At 38.6% G+C, this 23,426-nt stretch overlaps 1 protein-coding gene across 1 annotated transcript; it reads right to left on the minus strand.

Moving 5' to 3' along the window:
- Positions 1 to 281: 281 nt before the first annotated feature.
- On the minus strand, positions 282 to 22,909 carry LOC133986853 (B-cell receptor CD22-like). The gene is made up of 12 exons (XM_062426346.1): positions 22,686 to 22,909; positions 22,526 to 22,587; positions 17,400 to 17,633; positions 16,507 to 16,737; positions 14,607 to 14,864; positions 14,076 to 14,336; positions 4,157 to 4,426; positions 3,737 to 3,997; positions 956 to 1,043; positions 784 to 841; positions 443 to 526; positions 282 to 323 (listed from the first exon to the last, which is right to left on the minus strand). The coding sequence occupies exons 1-12, from the start codon at positions 22,907 to 22,909 to the stop codon at positions 282 to 284; spliced, it is 2,073 nt and encodes a 690-aa protein (XP_062282330.1).
- Between the last annotated feature and the right edge of the window lie 517 nt (positions 22,910 to 23,426).

Here is a 23,426-nt window from a genome sequence, read left to right on the forward strand (position 1 = left end):
TTGCATTAGTTCAGACAGAACACTCAGTAAATTATAAATCAGTTGAGTCACACACACCACCTGATATTCAACTGATCTAAACAATCAATCATGTATGACATGTCGACATGATTCAGTTCAAGTTGCCATCAGCACATTTATTCTCAAAGCTTCTGCTACATGCTGTTACTGACTGTCTGTGCTGCTCACTTCTACCTGCTGCTGCTGCTGAAAACTGAACATGAAAACGTCCACATGGTCCTCTACAGCCTCTCTCTCCACAGTCATATTTCACTGTTGTACTACTTTCTGTTTCCATCAGGTGAGTCCAGCCTCTGGTTCAACTGCATCAGAACAAAATCACATGACAATTAGTTAGGTACATCTAATAACTGTAACTATGAATCTGATGTCAGCCTGTTTTTTTTACCTTTCATGAGGCTTCAACCTGACTGGTTTTTACTCCAGGTCTTCCTGCTCCTCTGTGTCTTCTGTCTGTGACGACCTGCAAGTCTGAGACGTTCTCATATACAGGATAAATGTCCAACTGATGGGGAGAGATGACAGTATGACTCAATGAGCCTCATTCATGCAATTTGCATACTGTTAGAATTTTTTAAAAACATTTTAATACTAATGCTTCAGACTAAACTTTACTGGTTTCTACTCAGCAAGTTGTTCTTTAAAATACATTTATTTTATGGTTTCATGTTGATAATAAAATGTGCCCTTTTGCATTTATACAGCAAGTAATCATATCTATATTTTAATGTCAGTTGTGTCAATAAGGTTTCTCTCTCTCACCTCTATAGTCTCTACAGGCTCATTCAGGTCTGTGGTGGAGCTCAGAGTTTTCTTCTTCCTGGATTGAATCCAACAAAAACAAGAAATATTTAACCAAAAGAAATTAATGATTTAAAAGCTTAAGGTGTTTTGATAAGAAAGAAAATATTTATTGTCTGTAATATTGTTTTACCTAATCCACAGAATCAAGAGAAGCAGAAGAATCAGCATCAGGACCACCAGAGTCAACTTGATGATGTTCATTATAGACACTGATTTCCCTAAAAATTGAGACCAACAGAATTTTCAGCAGATGAATTCACTGAGACAGTGGGAAGCATAAAAGTGAATTAAATGAAAACAAAATTAATTATTAAATGAAACAATAAGATTGACATTAGGTATCAAAGCCGCTCTGAACTACAGCAGCAGACTGAATGTGAAACAGGCAGAACTGAAGAACTTGATCAGACAAATATTTTGAATATTTTTTTGTATGTTGATTTTTTTAATAAATGGTTTGACTCACATTCAACATTTATGAAGATGTATTCAGATGTCTTCTTCCCCAGCTGGTTCTCAGCTGTACAGTAATACTCTCCCGAGTCAGAGGACTGGATGGAGCTGAAGACAAGCTGTGGTTCTTTACTGAGAGGTTGAAGGTCTGGATTTACATTCTCCTTGTACCAGGTGTATTTAGCTGCTGGGTTAGCATCACTGCTACAGGTCAGAGTCACTGAACTGCCCTCAATGATTTCACCAGAGGGACTCACTGACACAGAGGGAAGCTTTGGAGCATCTGGTGTGCAAAAAAACATTCATTAATATTATCATCCAGGCAGTGGCGTGCACAGATAGACCCTAGGTGGTGCTATAGCACCTGCCCGTTGCCCTCTGGACCAAGCAAGTGCCCTTTTGAAAGTTTGTTGTTTTTTTGCTTTTTTTAACAGTCTACTGTATGTGGCCCATGTTGACATGATAATCTATAAATGCTCGACGATTAAAAGCGTGTGATAATAATAATTTTCAGTCAGCATTGTGTATACCCACTTCTAAATCCCCCCGATGCGCACCATTCAATAGTATCTGCGAGCCAAATTGCCCATTTTTCCCTAGGATGGTGAAGCCATGACCCACGCTACTCTGCCTCTAATTGGCTAGTACACGCTGTCAATCTAATCAGTAAACTGATGAGCCAATCGGAGGCAGGTAAGGGCGGGCCATGCCGAGGTAAATATTGCTAACCTACGAATTTACTTTTACAAGTTTACTTTAAATGATTTGTCTTTAGGATATGCAATGAACCGGTAAGTTTAGGTAGATTGCTAGTTTGGGTAACTTCTGAAACATTGGACACAGTGAACAGTGCAACACAAATAATACAACATGTTGCCAGTGAGATGCAGAGCAAAATCATCAGTAGCATTAGTGCATCATCCTTAAATTAGCTGTCCTAATTGACGAGGCGTCTTCTTTAAGTCCCAAAGCTGTCATGACAGTTTCTATTAAAGCATCAATTCAAGAAGAAAGCACTTTTGAGTTTATCTGATTGATTTTGATGTGTGGAAGAGAATGATATGTGTTTGTTTTTTTTTTATCTAAGGTGAAATATTAACAAGGATGCATTGTCAAATTCAGATCTGAAGTATTTTTATTTAAATAAATATTCAAAAAATAACTGAAACACCATGTTTGCCTCATTTATAATTTACATTCATACAGGCTGCCTGTGTGACCATTAATACCTACAAACTGCTCCTGATCCAGTCATGTTAATTTTATAATAGTGGCACATCTGGCCGACACTATCTGTTGCTAATCAGCTGTTCAAAGAGACAGTTTACAAAAGTAACTACTGACTTGCCAAGTGAGAGAATAGGTGTCATTCCTTATTCCTTAGGCCATCCACAGTGTAGATGGACTAATAGTTCACTCACAATGCATAGTTGTCTCTCACTAGTCTGTGGGCCAGTATTGGTTTAGTCACTTCATAATATATAATAATCCTTCCTCCCTGAGATCAAGCAGCAGAAATTACGTGACAATGAGCAAATACTACTGACAGATTTTTGGGTAAACTAAATAGAGTCTTACATGTCACTGTTTCTAAAACAGGGCGTTTTTCTGGTCTGCGTTAAAAAGGGCAAAATTGAGAGTATACCCACTTCTCCAGGGACCACTACACCACTGATTGTAGCTGCCTAACTTGCTAAAAACCTCATGTGCGTATATTCCAGAGAAATAAGACAACAGTGATTGACTAATTAGTGCTATAGTCCAATTGAAAGGTCAAGTAATTGTATTAACATATTGACATAAATAAATATGCAATTACATTCAACATGTAACTGTAATGTTTTTTTGTTTAAAAAAAAAAAAATCTCACACTGCTATAATAAGGTAGCCGACAGTTCCACCTGCCGCACAAAGTGCCCTTATTTTTCACTGAGCACCTGCCCCCCAGAATGTCTGTGCACGCCACTGCATCCAGGATACAATGATGTTTTATACGTCGAGTCAATTAATTTGCTTTTAGCATTGCTTTGTATTGTCTCTGTAATGTACTATAACAGGAGGGTAAAACTAATTTTCAATCAAAGGCCACATACAGCCCAATTTGATCTCATGTGGGCCTGGATCATTAAAAAGATGGAAGAAAAGAGAGAAGAAAAAAAAGGAAGGACGGATAAAAGGAACGAACGAACTGAAAGAAGACAGCAAGGAAAAATGGAAGGAAGGAAAAAAGAAGGAAGGAAGGAAAAGAACACAGGAAGGAAAGCGGGCCGCATGTTTACCAATGTCTTGAACACCACAGAAAGAATGTTCTAAAAACTTGAAGTAAGTAATCTATTAAAGGTTATAATTCCTTGTGACTGAGCTCAGGAAAGTGCTGAGGACATTTTGGATTGGGGGGTCTCATGGATTATAGGTACTGTGTCGACTTAAAGTTTTGGATTTACACTTTACTACTTACACAGGACATCTATCAAGAGAGACAATGAGGTGATCTGTCCATACTGATTCTCAGACTTGCAGTAGTACACCCCTCTGTCCTCAGAGCTGATGGAAGTGAAATTATAATTTCCTTCTGGTCCATGAAACAGTGTTTGGTTCTCCTTGTACCAGGTGTATTTAGCTGCTGGGTTAGCATCACTGCTACAGGTCAGAGTCACTGAACTGCCCTCCACTATCTCACCAGAGGGACTCACTGACACAGAGGGAAGCTTTGGACCATCTGGGGGAGATGCATCAATAGGAATTAACAATAAAATGAGGAAGGGTTGTATTAGTAAGAAAATCGAAACGACCAGATCAAATTTCTCCCAGTTTTGTTTTAAGAAGGTTCAGGAGATTAACAGCTGTATGTTGCTTTCTAAATAGACTGTTCACTCACATGTCACATCAATAAAGATGTATTTAGATGTCCTCTTCCCCAGCTGGTTCTCAGCTGTGCAGTAATACTCTCCAGAGTCAGAGTACTGGATGGAGCTGAAGACAAACTGTGGTTCTTTACTGAGAGGTTGAAGGTCTGGATTTACATTCTTCTTGTACCAGGTGTAATTAGATGCTGGGTTAGCATCACTGCTACAGGTCAGAGTCACTGAACTGCCCTCAATGATTTCACCAGAGGGACTCACTGACACAGAGGGACGCTTTGGAGCATCTGGAGGAGAAAACATAGTTGGTCAACAGTGGAATAACTGACACAATGTAAGAAGCAAATGTTTCACACAAAGTAAAGAGTGAAAGTTGATTCCCTCCTTGCTGCTGATATTAAAATCAACTGTCTGTTACCTTGGATACATTTTGACATTGTCTTAGTGACATAGTTAATATACAAAGAGTAACATTTATTGTAAAGACTGTAATAATTACCCCATTTTTAATTTCCACAGAAAGACTGAGGTTACAATAAGTCTAGTTATCAAACTCTTAGTACATGAGTTTCTCTAATCGGCAGGATAAAATATTTCTAAACTGTTAAAACTACATATTTCTCTGCAGTAACACAGAGCAGGTTGTATTGTATTAATACTGACAACAGTAGAACTCGAAGAGAAAACATGGTGTAAATAACAACTGAGACAGTGGGGTCACTCATACTAGAAATACATGAAGTCATTGTACAGTACTTTAGATAAAAGGCTTCACAAGATGCTGTTACGTTAGTGGAAGACTGTGAAGAAAACTCACAAACTGGAAGAAAGGGGAAATCCTCATATCCTGTAACAGCACAGGAATAGCTGTTTTTTTTATAGAATTTGGCTGAATAAGTAGAAGATGTTTCTCCACTAATTTTCTGTCCTTTCTTGTACCAGATGAAGGAAGAACTATCAGGTGGACAACTGCTGCTGTGACACTTCAGCTCAGCTGAGGAAGGATTGATTGTTGATGGGATCACCTGCACCTGGAGATCTGTACATGTGAAGAAAGAACAGAAATTTAATTTATGTCCGTACACACAAACATTCATGGAACTATTTCCAAGATTTTCCATTTGAAATTAAACTAAAACTTTCCATGGAAATGTTACCTGTGACAGTCAAAGTGACTCCAGGTGAACCAGTATATTTCCCTCCTGGTTGGTTTATTGTGAACATGAACTTGTACTCAGCTGAGTCTCTCTCTCTCAGGTCTGTGATTCTCAGAGTGCAGTCCTTCTTATCACAGTGATACTGCACACGACCTGCATACTCTGAGTCTGTTCTCAGATCCACAGGTTCATTATTACTCCCTTTAGTAAACCAGAGTTTTTTTTTAATTGCAGTATTAACATTATTTACTCTGGATGGGTAACTGTAGGTGCAGTTTATGTCCACTGTTGATCCTTTTATAGCACAGATGTGAGTAGGAGTGTAAGTCACTCCCCAGCCCTTCTGACCCTGTACCACTGTAACACAGAGCACATCAGAAACCACAATCAGATTTATAATAAGTTAAGAATCAGTGAATAAGACAAAGTGGATCATGGCACCAATATAATCTTCAGTTGTTGTCATTCAAATCTCCTCATTGTGGATCAATCTAACTGGAACTGAACTGGAATACAGTATTTTATCAGTTGATTATTATAGTTTATCATTTGTTACTACTGAATGTTTTAACATTAGTCCATTCATTCTGCAAGTTTATACTTTACAAATATAAAATAAGTAGAAACACATTTAACTAACTTGAAGCAGGGTGAAGCAGCAGATCAGTGGTATATCAGTATTGTTTTTACTTCATTGAAATTCAGACTTTTTCTGTGTCATTCTTTTCTCCCATGTTCATTTATTGTTTACTTCATAATCATATTTAATGAATTTCTAAATCATGCTTGACAATCATACAGACATAGAAAAGTCCAAAGATATTCATACATACTTTGAATTTGATCATGGTACAGTATGAAGAGAAAGGAACAAGAATGTAATGAAGCTGTGAACATTAATGTGCTTTTACTGAAAAGGATGAGAAGAAGAAACTGAATAATCAGAGTCTGTGCTTATCTTCTATATGTCCTCCCTGTTTGTTCTTTGGTCAAGTTGCTGCTGAGTTAAGTTTGAAAACCACAAAGAAATGTAGAGCATGAAGGGTGGGAAACCACTGAAAGCCGCTAAAATAAAATAGGTGTCAATACGTTTTTACAGAGACAGGAAACTGTTAAAGTTGTAACAGCTATAACAGTCCAGCTCTGCAGTACAGAGTGCAGAAATTACAAAACTGATTAAAAGCATCAGGACAAGACAGAATTCTCTGTGCATTGCTGTACCATCAGAGAACTATGAATATATTCATATGCATGAATAAAAATATATGATTCTTACAATCTATGGAGGGAGGCTGGACAAACCATATCAGCCAGGCCCCACCCCCACCACTCATGACGCAGACACTGCTGAACATCTTAATATAATATTATTACTTCATTCAATAGCTATATTTTACACAGTTATAAACAGAAATGAATAAGTGTTGTATGCTTTAAAAGTTATTCATCATACTGCATCAAACATACATCAAACCTAAATGTCCCACAATGTAAATGTAGATATACAGTACCTGACATAGAGAGAAGGAAGACAACAAATCCACTCGCTGCTGCTGCTGTTAAACTCATAGCTGCTCCTCTCATCTCTCGGTGAGGCTTCAGAGACAATAAAATAAATCAAATAATGTAAACAACATGTAATAGTCATATCAGTAAACTGTTCTACTTACAGCAGAGAAGGATGTTGTCTGTTAAGATGCTCGTCCTCTGTGATCTGTGAGCAGAAGTCAGATATCAAGCTTAAATTAAATGAGTACATTTCCTTCCTCTTTTTTTTTATTATGAATATGCATGAGGAGCCAAATGACAGTCGTATGTAACAAGCAAGTTTCCTGTTCTCTAGAGACTTGTGATCTTTGTTATAGTGAATAAGAGACCAATTTCTGACCTTTTAGTAATTTAAGTAAAAAGGGAAATAATGACACATTTTATAATTTTAATCTTTCAGTTTGTGCACAGTTCAGTGTCTAAAGATATCATGTTACATATGTGACAGATATGTGAAATTTGGTTTGATGCATCTCCTCACACTTCTAGTGCATGTTGAGTAGGGTGACCAGACGTCCCCGAATTCCGGGGACAGTCCCCGTTTTGGGTGACCTATCCCCGGTCAAAGCTGTCCCCGAAAATGTCCCCGATTTTGACACTGAATGGGGGAAAAATGTGCGCAGACCCAAACACCAGTTATTACGGTAGCCATCTAACGCATCGCCAGAGAAGACGTTGTATGACGTACAGACGTTATCAGGAGTACGACCAGACGCAGCAGCGTCAACAACAACATCTAGAGGCGGCAAAAAGGAAAGAAGAGAAGACCAGCGGCTGCGATAAATGGTATGTTGTGTATGAACTTATTTATTTTGTGTGAATTGGCAGTAGACTTGGCTGTGTGTGTGTGTGTGTGTGTGTGTGTGTGTGTGTGTGTGTGTGTGTGTGTGTGTGTGTGTCTGTGAAGTGATGTAACGTTAAAGTAAGTATGATTGTTTATCTGAACTGAAGACCTAACGTAACGTTCTAAAAGTCAGTGAACGTTAACATTATGACAATGTTTTCATATCTGTCATTAGTGAAGCTGTAATGTTAACGTTAGCATGAGATTACCAGGTGATGACATTGTATGTGGCTCTGTTTTGGAAGAGGGGGAGGTGGAAGACTGCTTTGGTAGTATATGATTTTCCTGTAGGCATAGGGACATGAGACTCTGTTAAAAATAATTAATTAATTAATAATAAGTCAATAGTTGACTGTAGTAGTTATATATGCAGATCATGTGATCAGCTGATGCCGTGAGTTTTGTATGTCACTGTTGTTAGTAAAGGTGTAACTTGTTATATTAGATTACAATGAGATTACAATATTATCTCTATGTTGCTCTGTTGTAGATTAGGGAGAAGACAAGTATAGGAGAGACTGATAGTAAAGAGTGAAGGAGAGAAGAGCAGGAGAACAGCGTGGAAAGGCAGAAATAAAGAAGTAAATTAATACAGAGTAATACAGTAGTAAACTATTACTATTGGCTCTGTTCTTGCAGTTTTTCTCATGTACTCTGCTCTTATTCTACCCAGGCTCCTGAGGCGGAGGTGGATGAATGAGGGGATCACGGTAATATCACCCATTTTTTTGATTGCCACCTTTTGTGTCATAAATATCAGTTCAGTATTCAGTTGTGAGTTGAAACTTTTGACCAAAAAACCCATCCTAACTCAAGCTAACAAGACTAAGATATTTTTGTCTTCCTCAGTGGATGGATGGTTGGTGATGTCACCCATTTGTTCTTTGTTTGATTGCAACCTTTTGTGTACAGCCTTCTTACTAGAGATGTATTTTCTTGTCGTGACTTTTTTGTACTATTTGGGCCAGGCCCACAGTTTCCAGTGGCACACATTATGTGATCCACTTACATCTTTTTATATGTTTTGACTTGGTAATTATTATTAATTACATCTTGATGATATTTACTAGCTACTGGTTTGGCAGCTGTCTTTGCACATGACACTTAACTTTGGAAGAGAGATGTTTTTTCTCATGTATTATTCTATATTTGTGTTTTTGACACTGCTGTGCGCTACTGATACATGATATTTGTGGGTGCTGATATTTTGATTTATTAACCTGGTCCTTTTGTGTAATAAAAGCTGGTTAAAATACATGAAAAGTACTTGTTCCCATTTTTTATTTCATAATGATAATATTTAATGATTTTTCACCGCCGCATTGAAAATGTCCCCGATTTTCATTTCAGTAATCTGGTCACCTTAATGTTGAGACACTGAATACACCACGATGAGTTCAAAGAGATGTAGTGCATCAGTATGGGAAGTAAGAAGTTACATGCTGACGCAGTGTTAATTGTAAGTATTAAGAAACAAATAAAAATTAATGTACATCAGAAAAATGATACACCAGATGTTTTTTACAGTTGTAAACTCACTCATTCACAATCATTCTGACTGTAACACAGAGCACATCAGAAATCAGTTCTTCTGCTGTGTAAAGATGCATCAATGCATCTGACAAAATATTGTCTTGGTTCAGTCAGATAGACTGAGTACTAAAAAGTTATTTATTCAAATAGGGAAAACATATTAAAATGACATTGAAAAACACCAATATCTCACCATTTGACAGCAAAATTAATCTAAATATATATGCAGGGCTAGATACCACAGGACGTAAGTGAGAAAATATGTTTTTTGTTATTCATGTGAACTGAGCCTTTAAAGCAGACAGTGGAGGGAGACCTCAGTGATGAAGCCTGAATCTGCAACACTGAAGCTTCACCACTAGAGGGCAGTGCAACATCAGAGATACTGAATCACAACCCTGAGGCAACATTTTACCATCCATCACTGATTGTTTAGATATATTTGAGTGTGTTTATGAGAAATAAATGGCCACAAAAGAACAGATTTAAAGAAAAGATTTACATTTTGTTTGTCCTAATATCTGGTAAATACATTCAGATCGAAAGACTTCCTGCAGGACTGTCCTCAGCATGTGGTGGTTAATGGTTTTAAACCCAAGAACACAATTTTAAACACTGGAGTCCCCCAGGGCTGTGTTTTATCACTGGTTTTATTTTCTGTTTACACCAACAACATAACCACTAATGGCAATGACATGACTCTTTTTAAATATGCGGACGATATGGCCCTGGTAACCTCGAAAACCAAGGAGCTGTGTTGTGGGGGGAGACGAACATCTGATTCCCCCCATCCTCTCTTTGAACCCCTGAGGGTGAGTAGGCAGATAGAGGAGCAGGTAGAGGCCTTCAGATACCTGGGAATAGAGATCGATACTCACCTGTCCTTTTCCCACCACACAGAGTCTGTGTAGAAGAAGGCTGGTGCGCCTGTTCATGCTGAGGAAACTCAGGAGCTTTGATGTCAGTCGGGACATTTTAACAACTGTCTACAAGTCTATCATAGAATCTGTTCTCACTTTTAACATAACATCCAGGTTCAACTTCATCTCGGTCAAAGATAAATCAAAGCTTTCTCTGATCATTAACCAAGCATCCAAAATAAGTGGCAAAACCCAAAATGGACTACCAGCACTTTAAACCCAAGCAGTTAAATGGAAAGCTGACTTCATCACTGAGGATCCCACCCACCCCCTGCACAAGTCCTTCCATCAGGTCGCCGCTAAAAAGAGAAGGACTTACAAGAACTCATTCATCCTCACTGCCATAAACATTCTAACCACACTGTAAATCAACTGAACTTTAGCCCACCCAATCTTTTTATCCCTCCTAACTTGATTTTGGGTTGTTGTTCAGCGTCTGTGGTTCTTGTGTCGTGTAGCAGGATGCTATCAGGCTCAGTGTGACCATGTACTCTGCTTATGATAGAACGTTGATATTGCTGCATTATGCAAATATTTTATTTACTGTATGTACAAAACTTTCTCTATCCAAGTAAATGGAAATCAAACAGTATTTCATCAAATGGATGCAGAACCAGGGGGCCGCCATTCTGTGTTTTGGTTTCTGATTTTTTTCCCCCTCAAGGTTAAACACAGGACACGTGATTTATAGAGAATATTTGTATGCATTTTAGACTTTGTAGCAGGTAAAACAAAATGCAATTTAATTGAGATATTCAGAGGAGCTTTGGAGATTTGAGTATCCCAGAATATGCAAATATAACAAATGAGTTAGGTAAAATACACTTCTGATAAATGTTACAAAAGTGTTTTTTATTAAATATTTTGTATTTTTCCCTTTCGAAATACATAAATCATGCAGGATAGCATGCTGATACACAGTATTTACAATCTATTGAGTTTTCCTACCTTCCTACCTGTATTAAGGGGACAGTTCACCCAAATCACAAAAAAAGAAAAAAGCTCTCTTTTACAATGTGGTATTTGGCTCTAAAAATTGACATTAAAAACCATAACTATCTGCATGGCTGCATACCAGTAAAAGTGAGAAGATTTTTTGTTTTTCTTTCTTTGAGAAAGAACTTCAAGTAACAAAACAAGTCTTTAGATACCTTATGAACTGCTTTTGTATGTTTTGCTTGTTATTCAGTGCTCCTCAAACAATGTTCCAAAAAATCCATGTATAAATAACAGACAGCTAAATCATGTAGTGTCCACACGATTTTAGTTTACTGTGCTATACAGTGCAAATAATTCATCCCCAGCTTCTTGTTGTCTTGTTCTATAAAAGGAAAAATAAAGTATTATCAATGACAGTTTATCAATCTATATATATACATATATAGCATATACATATTTATATACATACATATATTAACATATATATGGGTGTGTACATATATACACACATACATATATACATACATACATACTGTATTTATTTATTTATTTTTAAATCATATAACAGTAAAAATGTTCATGAGAGAAGAACTGCTTACCCCGATGCACTACTGGAGCTGTCAAATTTGACAGAAGAGTACTCAACGGCATCGTCCTCTTCTTCCCCTGTTGTTCTGGGGGGTTTAGCTGCTGTGATGTTGGAGTAGAGAGCGTCTGGCTGGTTCTGAGAAAAGCAGATGCTGGCGTAATGAAGGTCATCCTGGCCTCCTGCCGCTTCTCTTTGTGTTGCAGCTGATGAACTGTCATTAACTGGACACATTCCTAGCTGATGGGAATACACCACACATAAAAGAGGTTGATCTTTAATTTTTGTTTTAACATTCTGCTCCAACTTTCCTCAGTCTCAATGCTTTGCCCGTCAAGCTTTCTACCTAGGAGAGCCTCATTGAATCCCTGCACCATTTAATGCAGCCTCAGCTTCAGCTCCTCAATGCCCCAGGGAAAAATATTGCAGTCGGTGTCAAGCAGGCATGATTCCCCAAATATGTCTGGCACTTCCTACAACTGCACACAATCACATTCGCAGAAACTTACACAGTTTCCCCTAAAATATATTCAAAATCTGCACAACCGCATTTGTATTCTGTGTCATTTCATCTTGTAGCCTAATTGATTCATTTATAGTAACATTTTGACTCTGTCAGAATTTTGCCTCAGGTTGTCTTTGGCCGCCAAAGTCTCAGTGAAATCAGGCAGCACTGCTTCAGAGTGATGACTATAGATTTTACCAATCATCTTAAGTGAGATGCTTATTTGACTTTATGGTAATTTTAATAGGCCATACTTTGTGGTTCTATCAGTTAGTCTAGTATACATTTGTATGAAGAAAGGCGACTAACATGGGACACAAAGCACTCTTCAAAGTTCTCTTTTACACCAGAAAACTTGAACTCACCTGTGCTCTGTTGTCCGTACTTCCTCCAGGCTCAGACTGTTGTGTCCTTTTTCTTCTGCATGGGAAAATTACCAATGAGATGAATTGACTAATACCAGAAGGACACAAATTACAACATTTCAGATGTATCAGTGAACACAATTCTTGTGACAGTATTGCTCACCTAATCCAGAGGAAGGCTGCGACGATGATGATGATAGCCAGGAGGAGAACAGCAATTGTTCCAGTAGCTGCTGATATATGTGCACCTGAAGGAAATGTAAGTAATTCCACTTTAATATATGGCTGTAAAATTTCCCACAGAACATCTGGTGACTTTGATGGCTATAGCATATGATTCACATCATTTTAATACTCAAGAAACCTTTCAGTGACCCATAGTGCTCTGTCTGGAAGCTTCTGCATTTGCTATGTTTATCCAATAACTTATTGAGTTTTTTGTAGCCCATCTATATCAGCACTGAAGCTATTCAGTTGGTGTTTGTTAAAAACAGTTAGTGTATGATAGGGAACAGTCTTCCTTTGGTTAAGGTTGGGACACAAGTGTTTGTCTATCTACTGTGAATGCATGTAACTTACCTCCCACCAAAGTCAGATATATGGTGGAGTTATGACGTCCTCTCCTGTTCTGGGCTTCACAGTAATAATTCCCACTGTGCTCAGGTCTAAAGTGAATGATGGTGAAGATCTGTCCTGATGCTATTTGTGAGTCTTCATTCTCCTTGTACCAGGTGTAATTAGCTGCTGGGTTAGCATCACTGCTACAGGTCAGATTCACTGAACTGCCCTCCACTATCTGAGCAGAGGGACTCACTGACACAGAGGGAAGCCTTGGACCATCTGGTGATCAATATGTATAAAAACAACAACTCATTAACATCTGTCTGCGGATCTAATGGTCAAACATAGGCAAACTAGGTAGTTTCTGAGAGCAGTGCAAGCTGGGAAGAGCAGATGTGATGGTGACATTAAAGACCGTGTAAAGTGAACTCAGACATTTGCTTCTAAACACATTAAATAGGTTATAAATGTATTTCTAAAAAAAGTGTAAAAAGCATTTCAACCATTTAGATTTGAATTGTGGAGCTAGGCTTCACAAACTGTGTTTCAAGATTGCTGTGTTCAGGATTTAGTGGGCGGGTCTGAAAATTCACTGCCACGTGGCATAAACCCACCCCTACTGCTGTAGAGGTATAAATACATTCAGCTTACACTACTACTACTACAGTCTGCAGTAAGCCAGTTAGTCGAGCTAGCGGCTGAGCTAGCGGCAGAAAGCTCTCAGAGTCCATTTTTCTGGTAGAGGTGGTGACTTTGATTGACAGGTGACACTAGGTAGGGGGCGGGGCTTCAGCGAACTCGACGGGCACTCCCACAGCGTTTGGGGAGCAGAGAAAGAGGCTGAGTTTTACACAACTTTGCCTAATTTCATATATCTGGCGATTTGTTTAATCATTCAAATTTGGCAGGGTGGTTAACAACACACTTTTCTCTGGTATGTCAAACTCAGTTAAATATATTGTTTTGTTTCGTACTTACACTGGACATCCAAGACAAGAGACGAAGAGTTGATCTGTCCATACTGATTTTCAGACTTGCAGTGGTAGGACCCGCTGTCCTCAGAGCTGATGGAGGTGAAATTATTAATGTATTCTGGTCCATAACGCAGTGTTTGGTTCTCCTTGTACCAGGTGTAATTAGCTGCTGGGTTAGCATCACTGCTACAGGTCAGAGTCACTGAACTGCCCTCCACTATCACATCAGAGGGATTGATTGACAGAGAGGGAAGCTTTGGAGCATCTGGAAGAAATGTATTAACATAGATAATCAATATATTGAGGATGTGTTACTCGGTGGACAATATTATATTTAAATAATTAGGAATTTAAGTGTGTAGCAACAACTGAAACTTTGGAGGAATGATGGATTTGAAGGGTTTGAATATCCTGAAACGCAGCGTAAATATGACAGTAGTGATTAAAACAGCCTCTGTAGCATATACTGGAGCTGCTCAGTGAACTGCAATAAATCTAACAGTTTCTGTGGCAATTAAAAAGCAGTTTCACTCACATCTCACATCAATAAAGATGTATTCAGATGTCTTCTTCTCCAGCTCGTTCTCAGCTGTACAGTAATACTCTCCAGAGTCAGAGGACTGGATGTTGTTGAAAATCAGCTGTGGTTCATTATTGAGCAGCATTTGGTTCTTCTTGTACCAGGTGTACTTAGCTGCTGGGTTAGCATCACTGCTACAGGTCAGAGACACTGAGCTGCCCTCCATGATGTTATCAGAGGGACTCTTCAACGCAAAAGGAACTTTCGGAGCATCTGAAGAGATTGTACAAACAAGCATTAACATGAGAGTGTGCTATTATAGAATGTAAACATTTCGATTTGCTCATGAAATGAATTAATATAGTAAAGAAAATGAAAAGAGAGCAGCTGTTCCAAGTAATTGTATCTGCTGAGTGCTGATTCCAGTGTGTTCAGGCCAACTGTGACTAAATAAAGGCTTTTATATACATTTACAAATACATTTCAATCTTCAGCATTGTATGACGGCTTGGCAAACACAGATCTAGAGAGCAGAGGGGGGAAATTAGCAGCAGATTGGCCCCCGCAGCTTTGATGGATGCTGTGGACATTCAGGTAATTATTCTGCCATACTGTATATCTGCAGCTGTGCCAAACTGTTTAGCAGAGCTGTTAGTTTTGACAGAGGTCTCTGTGACTGGCTGAAAGGATAATATTTGATTACCATATACACTGTGTATCGAGTACTTACAAATGTCAAGGAGCAAGGGAGCATGGGACCTATCAAGCTTTTTCATTTGGGACTCAAGTTTCCATCAAATGACATTTTGTTAGTGAAACAGTGGAGTACACTTACACACTGGAAGAGAGCGGTATCCGTTAATGGCACAGGAATAGCTGTGTGCAGGATTAACAGATCCTCTATAAGAAGGAGACGTTTCTTGCTGAATTTTCTCCTCATTTCTGTACCAGGCATAGGAAGAACGACCAGGATGAAGACAGCTGCTGAAACAAATCAGCTTTGGACCGCTGGAAGACTGGAACACCTGCACCGTTACATCTGGATCTGTGAACAACAGAAATGTCACAAAGAGAACTGTAACTAACTTAGAGTTGCCAGTATAACTGTGTTCCCTTCTGACCAGAAGAGATGAGTTTAACATCAAACACAGAAGAGACTGAACATCACTCTCAACAGTTAAACGTCAACTTAAATGTGCTTTTCATTTGATTGTTCATTTATTGCCTCAGAAATATTTTAAATAAATCTTTTGGACTGTCAAAGTTTTATTTTATCAAAATGAGATTCTCCATAAGCAGGAACACAATCGCATGATGACTGCAAATATTTCAACATGTTAACTTTTGATACACTAACTTTCATCATCAGTTTGTGTTCATCAGTACCTGTGACAGTCAGAGTTGTTCCAGGTAAACTACTCCCCCATTCAAAGCTTTGTGTTTTGAAGGTGAAGTGATACTGGGCTGAATCGCTCTCTCTCAGGTTAGACATTCTCAGAGTGGAGCGTCCTCTCTCTGTTTTAAGGAGCTGAACACGACCTGCATACTGGGAGTCTTTACTAAGGCCCTCAGGCTGTGAGGGATTCTGCCACTGATGACTACGATCAGGACTGAACCAGAATGATGATGATGATGATATGTGTCCATAAATGTTGTATGTGCAGGAAATGTCCACTGATGAACCTCTGAAGGCACAGATGCTTCTGTCAGTGTAAATCACTCTGTTGCAGGATTGACCACGGGCACCTGAAAGATAGAATTTGTTTTGATTATCTCTATTAAATTTATTCAGTGCCAGTTGTATGGCTGTGGATGGTACTGTCCCTATTCAAGATATATGAAGTAATTGTACAGTTCCTTAACTAAAACTCTCCACTAGATGGTGTAATGTTAGTGGAAAATGGAGAGTACTCACACACTGATGGAGCAGGGTGATGCTCATATCCTCTCACAGCACAGGAAAAGCTGTCTTGATCATAAAAGTAGCCCGAAATAGAAGATGTATATTGCTGAATTTTCTGTCCATTAATGTACCAGATGTAGGAGTAATGATCAGGTAGACGACACATACTGTGACAGCTCAGCTTTGCCCAGACACAGGGATTTATTTTGCAGTGTGACGGGTTATTCACCGTTACCTGTAAATCTGGATTTGTGAAGAGAACAGAAATACAATTTTAGACTAAACTGTCAACATACACTTAATAACAGACACATATAGATTCACGGGGGTGTTTCCTAAATGTTAAACATATGTAGTTATGCAAAACATCAGACCTGTAAACACATGTAGACAAACAGGTGCAAAGGAGATAAAAGTGGTTCAAGAAAAAAAAAGAATCCTGCACACTGTCAAGACTTATGGTTAAATTGATCAAATTTCACAAATGAAAACAGGCCTGCATGTATATATTTAACCAATATCCTGACTGGCTGTGGTATAGTGTGATTATATAAATGTGGGAAACATTTAAACAGTAGCTATGTGTGAGTGATGATTAAAAATTGAACTGTAAAAGGACATTAAACATCATAGCTATAGTATATGCTCCTTATACCAAAACTGTCAACCAATCAGACTGACATTTTCGACCCGTTTTATAATGGAAGTTAGCTCCAAATGTTAAAAAAAATCTTGCATATTGTCAGCTCTTTGTCGTATATTTCTGCTTCCAACAAAAATGTTACCTGTGACAGTCAAAGTGACTCCAGGTGAACCAGTAAAGTGCCCTCCTGGTTGGTTTGTTATGAACCTGAAACTGTACTCAGCTGAGTCTCTCTCTCTCAGGTCTGTGATTCTCAGAGTACATTTTTTCTCATCACAGTGATGCTGCACACGACCTGCGTACTCTGAGTCTGTTCTTAGATCCACAGGTTCGTCATCCTGCAATTTAGTGAACCAATATCTTTCCTCTACTGCAGTATTGCGATCATTTACTCTGGATGGGTATCTGTAGGTGCAGTGTATGTCCACTGTTGATCCTTTTAAGGCACAGATGTGAGAAGTGTAAGTCACTCCCCAGCCATTCTGACCCTGTACCACTGTAACACAGAGCACATCAGAAACCACAATCAGATTTATAACAAAATCCGGGGAAAGGCTTAAGTGTTGAGTGGAGAAATAGTGTGTATGTATGGGTATCACTATAAAAACCTAAGAACTGTATTTTTGTACAAAACCTGTTAAGCTCTTATCTGCCAAGATAGTCAAGAAACTGTAACCTAATATAACATGTACTTTTTATAGAGGTAAATGAGAAAAATAGTGTTAATTATATGAAAGGTACAGTGTATGAAAAAATAGACTGCATGCTTTGTCTGTTTCCTGTTTGTGGTCAGGTCAGGAGTGTGAAACTAAAGAGAAATGCACTGAAGCATGTGGCAATCTGAGCTCAGAACATGACAAAGTTTAGTGCAGTACAATGAAAATTAAAGAATAAAAGAGTTAAAGAAAATGAGAAACAGCCACAGCTGTACAAATGAGTGACTGAAATAGATCACTGACACTGTCTGGATTTTCCACTTTTTAGATTGTTTGTTATATTTACTCTCATAAAAGAACATCTCTCTCTCTCTCTCTCTCTCTCTCTCTCTCTCTCTCTCTCTCTCTCTCTCTCTCTCTCTCTCTCTCTCTCTCTCTCTCTCTCTCTCTCTCTCTCTCTCTCTCTCTCTCTCTCTCTCTCTCTCTCTCTCTCTCTCTCTCTCTCTCTCTCTCTCTCTCTCTCTCTCTCTCTCTCTCTCTCTCTCTCTCTCTCTCTCTCTCTCTCTCTCTCTCTCTCTCTCTCTCTCTCTCTCTCTCTCTCAGCCAATTAATAGTTCCCTATTTGGTGCAAACAATAGTCGACACCTCCAAGGATGGTTGAATTTAATTGCAACTGGGCTTCTTGGTTGTGGATACTTGAGGATGTTTCGACTCTCATCCAAGGGGCTTCTTCAATTCTAACTGACTGGCAGGATGTCCCAGGTATGTATCCTCTATGTGGTCATCATCTCTGAGTGTCCCCTGAGTATAAATCTAAATTACAGCCATTGGAGTTGTGATATGAGGCCAAATGTGCATGGTTGTTAAATTTCCTGGGAAGGGCTGATAGGTCAGTGATGTTGTAGCCCTCTTCTCCGGCTGAGGGATGGCGTCTGTATTTTGATGTAAATGGATTCCTTCACTCCTCTGTCAAAGTATCTGTTCTCCCTGTCCAAAATACTCTGTCCCTTATCTTTCAGGTATAGGTAAAGTGCTGCGTCTAGACCTCAGGATTTGGCTCTCCTTTGCTGAGCCATGCGTTTGTTGATTGATTGTTTAGTTTCTCCGATATATAAGTCTGGGCACTCATCGGTACATTATCAGCTCGGTGGTGCAGGGCTCTGATGACTCCAACATTATGCTCCAGTGGATGGTAAGACGGATTCCTACATGTGGAGGCTTCTGTCCTGTTGTTCCTTTCGTGTGAACTTGATGTTATTGTCCACGGGGCTTTTTGCATAATGTTTGATCTGGCATCACTGTAAATCTAGCTGCCTTCGTCATTCATGTTTTCCCGGTAGGTGGAACAGGTTTATTTTTCAACTGGCTGTACATTGAATCTTACCAACCAAACTGAATGGATATCTCTTGCCAAAACTTGCCCCAATTAAACAGTCAAAGTTCCCCTAAGTTCCCTTTCATACTTTCCCTACCTTCCTTGAAGTTGCTCAAGTGGCTAAAAAATAAACGTAAATACCCTAAAATGTGAATGAAGATGTACAGTACCTGGTACAGTGAGAAGGAAGACCACAAATCCACTTGTTGCTGCTGTTAAACTCATAGCTGTTCTCCTCATCTGTCTGTTGAAACATGTCAGATGTTAGATCATGTAAATGAGAAACACGGCATATCAGATATTGACATCAAATTAGCAAGGCTGCTTACAACACACAGGATGCAGAAAGGATATATCTGTTGAAATCTGGCCTGGCTTCCTTCCTCTTTGTATCATTAACATGCATGAACAGTTGAATGCCTGTACATCCCCAACTTAAAATGAAGAAATGGGTCTTTCTGTTGTTACGCAAACAATGCATGAACTTTCCAGTATGCACTTGAATAGAAAGACAGAAAACGTGTGGCTAATAACCACATTACAGCATCCTGCCCTTTGCAAGACCTCTAGAAAGCAAACATTTTACAACAGATGTGAAAATAAAGGAATGTATCTGATGTCTCACTTCAGGTCATTTTCCTCATCAGTCCTCATTCACTTTAAAGCTGAAGTTGTTGGCATATAATAATGAAATAAACATTTTAAAATCCATGAAATGATCTAAAAAAAGTTACATACATTGTCATAATGATGAAATGGTTTTGCCCAGTCATTCATGGTTAACAGTCAGAGATACATTGGTTTCAGGTGCACTTTAAAAGGTTGAGTCAACATTTCTAATCCAAAACACTTTCTTGGTTCAGCTAATATCGTTAGTTAGTGTCCATAAACAGGCCTGGCTCTGCAAATAGATATGAAAAAATGGCTCAGAGCTATTCCAGCCAATCAGCTCTGGTTCATGCTTATATGCAAAGGACAAGGGGGAAGTCATCAGAGCAGCTGTCTGTGAGAACATAACAGTCTCATATCTCCAGCACCTGTTGAATGGCGGGTTCAGTTTGTTTTTGTTTTTTTTTGCTGTTGCCGAGTCTGTTTCTGTCATGTTTAATGAAGCGTAATCTAAGGAGGCAGCTGTTTAAATTCACACAAATATCTCGCTGTATATGTGTTTGAACTTATTCACCAAATCAATGAATCAATAAATACAAATACTGTAGATTTCCTCCCCTGGAGCTGCTTGAATAAATTATCTTATCCCCATTTAAGTCAGCAGAAAGCTAACCGGAGCCAGAGTGGGAATGTCAAACCCGGCACCAGATTTAAAACTCCATATTCTGTTAAATACAGACAGTGATAGGTTTAATTAGTATTGTGTGAGCTCATTTGGCAAATGCTGTTCATCTACATGTAAAGATTCTGCACTGCAGGTTTAATGTTGTGTACAGCAATCCTTCTAACACACTTCCTGTTTAGCCCTCTGGGGGAGCTGTGGCCCCGACTTCAAAGCAACATCTTCCAACTTACCAATCATTTACCAGCTTCCATACCGAAAGTCAAAACATTTTATTCTTGACGTATTATTTATAACAATTAAATTTGGCTTTATGGTCACCGCAGACAGAGAAGAAACTCTTGTGGTCAAACTTTACAAAATGAAGTAAAAATAAATGCTTTTCATTCTGTGTTTCAATGTGAAACAGGCTTAAAAACACACAAATATAAAAATCCATGTTACAAAATCCATAAAAGTTGTTAACTGACTCATTGGCGCCCTCTGCTTTTGTCATGGCAATGCACAATAATCAATGAATGAGAAAATGAGCAGAGGACTATCGACAATAAAAACATGTGATGACTAAACTTAAAAAAAAAAAAAATCAGAGCACAAAAATGATTGTGGTAAAATACTGATAGAAATTAACTTTACAAAATATTGCAAAAGCTTTGCTGTAATTGCTGTAAGAAAATAGCTCAAAAATAGGTAGCATTTTAATCAAATTCTACCACAAATAAGTCTACCATCGGCAGAATAATTACACCATAAAAGGAGGATAAAAAAAATATACATATACATTTTTTCAAAGTATGTTCATTGACAGTTCAACTATGTTTAAGTCAGTTTCACCAAACAGACATAATCAGTAACATAATACAAAGTAAAGTTACTGTTGCATACACACTGATTTAAAACAGCGGTTAAACTGTTGACCAAGTTTGAAGCATCCAATCCAGTATAAACATGTAAAAAGTGCTGGATTTACTGGTTTGCTGAAGCTTCTTTTCCACTACGGGACCTTAAACCTGGAGCTTCCTCTAACCTGCACCTGTAAAAAACTTTTGACATCTAGGTTCTAGGTTTTGTTTTGTGTTTCCAGTATGTTTTTCAAATCAAAATGTTTCCAATGAAAAGGCACCACATGTCCACACGGGAGTAAAGGTCATCTTTATGTGCTGTTTGTTAGGCGAGTGTGGTGAGCGCAGTTCAGTTGTGGGACTGACAAAAATGAAATAAAAGGCAGTCACTTATATTTTTCATGTACATTTAGGTGTGATGACTTTTAAGGGTCAGTATTGTTTAATTATTAGATGAGTTTGACCCAAAGATGAACGTTGATAGAACGAAACAGAGAGAAAACACAAGACTGGCTCTAGACCAGCCCGCCGTCACACTGACCAGCTGCTGATCAGGCCTTCTCTCTACTCCGTACCATCATGAAATCAGCTTTATTCTTTCCTGAATCATGTTGCATGATCTTGAAAATACACAAACTACTGGAAAGTTACTGGAAAACTGGATTAGAAAAGTCAATTTAATCCCCAACACTGCACTTAATCTACAGTTTACATTATGCAGTAAAACACACATCAGATATTCTGGATTAGAATATCTCTTGTATAATGAGACAAACTTTTCCATCTTAACATATGTCCTGCATCATTAATCTCAGTGTTTGTATGCATGTTGTAGACCAGCTCTTGCATTCCTCCCCCTGAGAGTACCTGGAATGAGGATTTAGCACCACCTCCTGGGCAAAGCTGGAATTTATGTTCAGCAACTCATCCCCAAAGTGGGAGGAGAACACTGGAAACAAAAGCAGAACCCCTGACAATGGCTGCACCTTAAATTACAGGTTGTCTGTACTGGAAAGGGCCTGTATTTTGAATTTGTAAGAAACTGTTGTGTAATGGATACCTGAAATGATCAATTCAGATCTTTTATGCATGGAAGCACATCATGCACGTAAAGATCACTTTTTTTTTTTTATGGATGTGAGGATGTCTTTTTTCACATAAAGTGTGAAAACCTGCTTTAATACAGTAAATAATAAAAATCACCACAGATTCATCTGGGCATACTCTTTTTCATGACTGTGCTGTACAGTGTAGATGAATCCTCCAAAGCATTTTGATATCTTAATCTGTGAATGAAAAAAACATACTTAGAGAAATATAAAGATGTTATAATAATGACGGAAACAGGCAGACACAACAATAATGAAAACAGTTCTGGACTCACCCTGTGGTATTACTGGCAGTAAAGCTGACAGTAGTGTAGTCGAGACTGTCATCCTCTTCCTCGTCTTCCTCTGTTTGTCTGCGCAGGTGAGCTGGCCTGATGTTGGAGTAAAGAGCTTTATTCCAGTTTTTGGAGAAGCTTATGCTGGCATAGGTAAGCTCATCCTCCTGTTCTTCAGGTTTTGAAGCGTTGCCTGGACCCACATTTAGCTGAAGGGTAAACATTGCATAGATAAGACTACTTAAAGAGGATTTTCAAGCTTTTTGTGATTTTCTGTTATTTTTTCCACTGTAATAATGTTGGATGTCTATATCAAACATGGTCAAAGTTAAAATGTTCCCTGCAAGACAAAATCCAGTGATTCAGTGTGCTGCGAACGCTTCATTTGCAATATTACGAAGCATGGGGGACTTAAAGAGATGGCCTATGAGTGGCTGCAAGGACCAGTATAAGAAAAGTTTTCTGAACCATAAATGCGGAAAGATATTCCACTAGATCTCCAGATTATAAATGTAAACCTGAAAGAATGCAAGTTATGTCCCCTTTCGGTACTTGGTTGTGTAGGAAAGTGGTTAAAGAAGAAAAAGGAAACACTGACATCAAGTGTTTAAAATGGGTATTGCAGTCCAAATACAAAATATTGGAGAGAGTTGTCTCCCCCCATCCCCTCCTCCCCTGTGTTTGCATGCCTTGTTTCATATCTGGCAACCTAGGATGTCGAAATGGGCGTCAACTTGATCA

This window comes from Scomber scombrus, chromosome 2 (assembly GCF_963691925.1).
Source record: "Scomber scombrus chromosome 2, fScoSco1.1, whole genome shotgun sequence".
NCBI classification, from domain to species: Eukaryota; Metazoa; Chordata; class Actinopteri; order Scombriformes; family Scombridae; genus Scomber; species Scomber scombrus.

Bases quoted from the DNA above. Each gene is read 5' to 3' on its own strand.
- LOC133986853 (XM_062426346.1), bottom strand. From the start codon at position 22,909: ATGTTTACCCTTCAGCTAAATGTGGGTCCAGGCAACGCTTCAAAACCT. The intron at 17,634-22,525 runs GTATGCCCAGAT...TCTGTGTTACAG, and splicing joins CAGCACAGTCATGAAAAAGA to TGGTACAGGGTCAGAATGGC. The intron at 4,427-14,075 runs GTAAGTACGAAA...TTTCTCCTCCAG, and splicing joins TCTTGTCTTGGATGTCCAGT to ATGCTCCAAAGCGTCCCTCT.